This window comes from Balaenoptera ricei, chromosome 13 (genome assembly GCF_028023285.1).
Source record: "Balaenoptera ricei isolate mBalRic1 chromosome 13, mBalRic1.hap2, whole genome shotgun sequence".
NCBI classification, from domain to species: domain Eukaryota; kingdom Metazoa; phylum Chordata; class Mammalia; order Artiodactyla; family Balaenopteridae; genus Balaenoptera; species Balaenoptera ricei.
In genome coordinates, this window is record NC_082651.1 from 31,236,902 (window position 1) to 31,243,682 (window position 6,781).

Sequence of the window (6,781 nt, forward strand, 5' to 3'; positions counted from 1 at the left end):
CCTGAGGCCCAGGTCTCCGGCCCCTTCTCCATGTGTTTTGACTTCCTCAGGGCCTCTGAGCCATAGCGGGACAGCCTTGGGTCCAGCCGGAGAGCCAGCAGAGTCCACTCACCTGCACTTGCTTCCCCATGGCATCCCCAGTATTCCCGGTTACAATCGCTCTGCCCGGCCAGGTCCTTCCAAGTTTCAAGTCCCCCAGCCCCCAGCACCGCGCTAATAACTTCCAGCCGTCCGACCTATTTAACAGCGTTCCGCAGGGATGGGGCGGAACGAGGGGGCCAGGTCAGGAGACAGAGGTCCTTACTAGGTGAGACTGGGTATCCTACCACTGCCAGCTCTGCTCTTCCTTCTCGGAATTTTGCAAATCCCCAGCCGTTGGGGCCAGGGAAAGCAATTTTATTGCCGACGAGTTTATGAGCCAGAGCTGCGGCTAGGCGGGGAGTCTGTGGTATACAGAATCTGGGGGCCGCCCAGGAAGGGTCCAGCCCGAGTGTGCACTGCGCCGCGTCCGGCAGCGCAGAGCAGCCCTGCGGCCCGGCGGGTTGTTCCTCCGGTTTCTCTCCACACCTCCCCACCCGGTAGAAATACCGCTGCCGGGACGTCTACCAGCTCCAGACCCACCGCGGACCCGGCCGGGTTGGGGGGTGGGGGCGCAGGAGGAGGGGCATTCGAGGCTCGGGCCCAGCGCGGGGGGCGGGTCCGAGGCTGGGGGCCCAGATCGGGAGCCGCGCTGGGGCCCAGGCAGCTGCGGAGCCGAGCGCGGCGGGCGGCGGGACCGCCACAGCCCGGCTGGCCATGAGCTCGGGATCCGAGCCCCGGACACCCCGGACACCCTTCAGCATCGCAGACATCCTAGGCCCGCGCATGGTTCCCCGAGGACCCTCTGCGTCGCAGCTTCCAGAGTCGAACCAAGGTCCCACGTCGCCGCTGTGCGCGCTGGAGGAGCTGACTAGTAAAACTTTCCGCGTACTTGACGGGCACGCTCCGCAGCCCTCTGAAGGTATAGCGCCGGCGAGGTCGCTCACTGTGACTTGGCCTTCTCCCCATTTCTCTCCTCCAGGTTCCCGGTCTCGAACCTTCGTTCACACTGGCCGCTACCCTAATCCGCACCCTGCCCTCAGCCCACGTGCCGGGGTTTGCCTCTCCCTCTTCTCCCCTCCCCTCCGTTAGTTCCCAGGCTCCGCGCCCGCTCCTGGAGGCCGCCAGCGCCGAGGGGAAGGGCCAGTCTGTCGAGAACTGAGCGGAGCAATCGCGACAGAGAAAGGCCAGAGAGGAGACAAAAGGCCTGGCCCGGAGGCTGTAAATGAGTGAGCTAGGGCAAGGGCGGCGCAGAAAGTGCAGGGAGGCGAGGCTCGGGCCTCTCCGGGTGACCGAGCTCCGCTCCAAGCCGCTCTCTTCTCGAGAGGGCGCAAGGAGCAGAAGTTCCTTGGAGCCTCAAGGGCCGCGGGACTCTGGACTCCGTCTTTCCTCTCCCTTTGTACCCCCACTCTCTCCCTTTTGGGCTCGAGGAGGGGGCGCCCGTGTCACCCAAAAAGAATAAGCCGAGAGTGCCCGACACCCACGAGTCTAAAGAAGGGCACGGTGCAGGTTCTCTCACACTCACCATTCCGGCTGGCTGCCCCTACTCTGACCATGGTCGGCCCCTGCCTCTGGTGCCGGCCCAGACCTGCAAGCCCGCTCCACCAGGGGCTCCGGAAGGCCTCAAAGGCCCCGCCCTAGACCGCCTGACGGTGCACCAGTTCTCTGGCTTGTCCCGCCCTCCTCCCACTCCCCAGTCCCCGCAAGATACCCTCAGCCTCCTGCCTCCAGTACCCCAGTGGCCGGTTCCACTTTGTGCCCCACCCCCCGGGCTGAAATACCACCCTCCCCCCTCGCAAAGTTCGGGAAGGGGCAGCGGTTCTGGCTCCCGTCCGTCTTTTCGCTCCGCACCAACGCCCCCCATCGCTGGCTTGACCCCACCCCCGCTTTTCCTCCCGGACCGAAGCCTGATTTCCACAAGCTAGAAGAAGGCTGACCCCCTCCCTGTCCCCGCAGGCCGCGCGGCCCCAGACGCGCTGGGCCCTGGCCGGGCCGGCCGCAGACGGCGGAAGTCACGCACGGCGTTCACCGCGCAGCAGGTGCTGGAGCTGGAGCGGCGCTTTGTCTTCCAGAAGTACCTGGCACCGTCCGAGCGTGACGGGCTGGCGGCGAGGCTCGGCTTGGCCAACGCGCAGGTCGTCACGTGGTTCCAGAACCGGCGAGCCAAGCTCAAGCGCGACGTGGAGGAGATGCGCGCCGACCTGGCCTCGCTGCGCTCGCTGTCCCCCGAAATCCAATGCCGCCTCGCGCTGCCTGACGCCGCCCCAGGCCTCTGCCCTGGCCCCGCCCGGCCTGACTCTGGGCCCCAATTGTCAGACGAGGAGATACAGGTGGACGATTGAAGGCAAAGACACCTCCAGGGCTCTGGGGCCCTGGGCTCCGCGCCCCCACGTCCTGTCTGGGTTCCGGGGTAAAGGGAGGGTGTCGACCCGGGCCCCTTCCGGCTCACAGTCCAGACGCCCACCTTTCCCAATGGTTGAGAATAAAGTTGAGACTCCGCCGCAGCACGCCTCAATCCTGGCGCTCCCAGCAGTAAGAGCAAAATCTGCTGATTATTGCGAAGCTTCCGTACTTGGCACCGTGCCGAGCGCTTTAAATCCGATGTTTCCTTTAACCCTCACGCAACCCGATAAGGTAGGTGATATAATTATGCCCATTTTACGAAAGAACAACCCCTAGGTCAGGATGTGGACCCAGGCATCCAACCAGCCTTCAAAGCTGGTGCTTGTCAGCTTTATGCTCTGGAGACTACAGGATGAGGGGAAGGGCATGGGACTCTGGTAGCTGCGGGCGCGTACCCCTCCTCTACTGGCCGCCTTAGTTCCAGGTCTCCACCCGGCGTTTGACCAGCTGCCACCTGGGAGACCTTGCACCTAACTAATAGACTGGCCCCAGAGTGACAGCGCCCTGCCTGACTCTGCTTTTTCCCCACCCTGAGGTCATTTGTTAATAGAGTCCTGACCCTTCTCCTCGCCCCCACAGAGAGAATCCTATGCTGAGACACAGGCAAAGTGATGAGCTCTGGGAGAGGGGACATACCCCTGCTTCTGGGACCTCCATCCCACCCCGCACTTGGGCGGAAAATGTCACCACCAGGATGATGGTGGTGGCGGGAGGGTGGGAAGGATTGGTCCTACTTGCTGAGGCAGAGCTTAGAGTAGCTGCTTGCAGGGTAGAGAGCCCAGCCCACCTCCTCCAGCAGACATTTCTGGGATTAATTTCTAACGCTGGTAATTAATCATCCTCCTGCATGTGATGGGGAGGGAAGAGGAACACTCCCCATGATGCAGGTCTTCCCCCATGCCCGGTCATCCCTGTTCATCTTTAGGAGACCATGCTTAGGCTTGGTCTTCCTGCTTCCCCTCTCTCTCTATCAGTCCTTCCTCCCTCCTCAGACCTTCCCATGCTCAGGTGCCACAATCCCACTCTCAGGATGCTCTGGGAATAATCCACCCAGCGCTGGGGGGTGGGGGGGAGGGGTGTGTGTCAGCTAGGGCCTCAGTTGCAGGTAGAAGTCCCAGAAAAGGATATTTCAGGGAGGTGAACAAGGCTGGAAGGCAGAAACGAACCTGGCATTTTCAGACACAGTTCCAAATGCTTTGCATGGATTAATCTTTACAATAAATCCCATGAGATGAGACTTTAATTTCATTTTAAGGATAAGGAGAATGAAATCACAGAAGCCCATGATCATGTCATGAAGCTTGTAAGTGGGGGCTGGGACTACTAACCGAAAGAAGTGTTCACAGAGCGGAGAGAGGGAAGAGCCAAAGGTAGGAATTTAGGCATTGTACTGTAGACAGAGCATGTCATGGTTCTTGGAGGTTTTAGGGAGGAGGGGTATAAGAGCCATGTTTAGGGCAGGCTCATCTGGCTGCATGTGCAGGGTGACTGGCACAGGCCTGAGGAAGGAGTGTAGCTCTGGCCACTGCAAAAAGTAAGAGCAGAGAGAATTCAGGGCCAGACTGGGAGTGGGGAGGAAGGTTGTTATGAAACAGGAATCAGTGTAATCTCTCCAGTGACCAAAGATTGGAGGAGTCAAAGACAACCTTGAAACCCTGGGCAACTGGAAGGAAAATGACATCATTGACAGGAACAGATAATGTCTACTAGTACAGAGCTAAGAATCTGTCACCTATTATATACAAAAAGTATTCTTTGCGCCTGTGTTGCCTCTACAGTACACATATACAACACACACATACCTCCCCTTGTTCCTGTTCAGGGCTCCATCTGTATTCCCTTCATCCCCTTCTAAAGACTGCCTCTCTGGAACCTTTAGATTGGGGTGACCAATTCATTCCTGTTTGCCCAGGGCTTTCCCAGTTTTAGCACTGAAAGCTCCACAGCCTTGGGAATCCCTCAGTCCCAGGGAAACCAGAATGTTTGGTCATTCTGCTTTCCAGCCCCGGGGACTCAGAACTCAGGCTGCTGGGTCAGAACCCTACCAGTTAGCAGTGTGAGTGTGGGACAGAGTGGAGGCAAGGTGCCAGGAGTCCTATGGCTCTTGGGAAAGATTCAAGTCCAGGACAGTCTAAGAGGTAGTGGGGCGGGGACATTTCTTTGAGGGGCTGGAAGAGCAAGGAGCAGCTCAGCCTGAAAGCAAAGATGCCATACAGTAGTGGTGGGTGGCCCTTCTTTGAGGGGCCAGGAGCCCTAGTGGAGTCCCCAAAGCATGTAAGTCCTACCTTCCTAGCCCCAGTCCAGAACAAGACGGCCACATGAGCAGGCCTGGTATGGAGGCACTGTGATATAATCACCCCTTAAACAAACACAACCACCTCTCCCGAACCCCACCCCCCCGCCAGCCAGGCATGAGCAAAGAACTCCCAGGGCAAATAATTCTAGTCAGGAAGGTAGGGTTCAGTCAGGTTAACTGGCTCTGAGCCATAACTCTCTGCTACTTAGGGCTTCCTAAAGCCTAGCCCAGTGCTACCACCTCTTATAATCAAGGCTTGGATAAACAAAACTCAAACCTGTCCCACCAAAATGGCCTCCTGGATGGGTGTCTCCTCTGCTAGGTCCTAGAGCAGAGCTTCCCAAACGTCAGGTGCCTCAGGATCACCGGGAGGGCTTATTGAAACACAAACTGTTGGGCCCACTCTTTCAGTTTCTGATTTAGAAGGTCTAGAGGGGGCCTGAGAATTTGTATTTGTAAAAAGTTCCCAGGTGACACTGATGCTGGTGGCCCAGGGACCACGCTTTGAGAACCACAGTCCCACAAACTCTGTATTTTGTGAAATAAGCAGCAATTCACTCGTACTTCTCTTCCCAGTGTTGGAATCATGAATATGTAGGACAATTGCAGACAAAAATCAGTTTATTTAACACCCACTATGTACCAGGCTTTCGGTAGGTAGGTTCTCACACTTTCTCTTTCAGCCCTCACAACAGCCCTGTGAGGTAGCGATTGCCCACATTTTACAGATGAGGAAACTGAAGCACAGGTGTTAAGAAATCTGCCGAAGGTGACCCAACTAGTAATGGCAGACTTCAATCTGTCATACAGTATTTAAGGGGCCTGAAACCATAAACAATAAAAAGAATTTGGGACAGCCTTAAATAAAGAGGTGCTTCAGCATCTCCTATCTCTAGGTGCAAATGGTGTTGAATAAGACCCATAGGACAGCAAGAGTCATTCATCCTGATAAATGGTTCCTCTAGGAAAGGCATTCTGGAGGCCTAAAAGTCCCCTACAGATCCACATTTAAATGAGCTGAGAGTCCCAGGCAGAGCTAGGGAGGAACCAGCCAGGAGCAGCTGCCAGGATCTCATAGAGGAGAAACCAGAAGGTCATGATTCTTATTCAGAAAGTAGAGGATTTTAGCCTTCTTTAGGGGCAGTGACCCTGGGTGGAAAAAATTAAGTAAATTCACATGGGGGAAAGGCTGGTTACAATGCCCAGTGCTGGAGTGGAGAAAGACCATGACCAAAGTAGCAGAAGCCTGGGTACCTGCTAAGGCCCCATCAGTGGGAGAGCCAGCAGTGCAGGTACCTGGAGTTGTATGGGCTCTGCCAGCTCCAGGCAGGAGCTGGTAAGCTGGTAAATACAAACCCTTGGTGAATCTTTTAGCAGTGGGAGGAGGGGAGCATCAGACCATTGGGCAAAGGAGAGGTCAGAATATGTATAGAAGTGTGGACAGGAAACAGGGCATGAGGAGCTCAGGCTTCAGAAAACAGGGCAAGAACTGGGATTAGGAAGAAGTGAGCATCTGTCAAGCTGAAGGGCGAGACTTGGGCCTTATTCATTACTGTGACCCCATCCTGAGCACAGAGCTCTGGCCGGTGAGTGAGTCCCCCAGGGCCAAGAAGCAGGGCAAGCCTCAAATGCCCCCACTGCCAGGTCTGTTATAGTCTGAAAACCTGAACTTTTGTACAGATCCCTTCTTGAGCCTTGGGGGATTTTATTTTTCCTTACTGCTCCCAGAAGAAGCCATCTGCTTAAGAACCAAAGAAAGCCTATTTCAGTGGATGTAGAGCTCCTTTCTCTCATCAGAAGGTCTCTGTGGCAAGAGGCATGACTGCCAGGGATGTTCCCAACCATGGTTTTAGAGTACAGGTCTCAAAATGTGCAGTGAACTGCTACCACACAGTGTCCTTCATCCCTGTGGGATGCACACATGGCCTTGCCTTATTAGGGACAGGTCCTCCTTCATCTGGTGTGAGGTAGGTGCTGGGGCCCAAGTCCCAGGATGCCCCAGCC

The 6,781-nt window shown here is 56.4% G+C and overlaps 1 protein-coding gene across 1 annotated transcript; it reads left to right on the plus strand.

Moving 5' to 3' along the window:
- Positions 1 to 651: 651 nt before the first annotated feature.
- On the plus strand, positions 652 to 2,547 carry LBX2 (ladybird homeobox 2). Its single transcript, XM_059942478.1, has 2 exons — positions 652 to 1,000; positions 2,035 to 2,547. Exons 1-2 carry the CDS (start codon positions 796 to 798, stop codon positions 2,418 to 2,420), a joined length of 591 nt encoding a protein of 196 aa, XP_059798461.1. The 5' UTR covers positions 652 to 795; the 3' UTR covers positions 2,421 to 2,547.
- Positions 2,548 to 6,781: the final 4,234 nt, after the last annotated feature.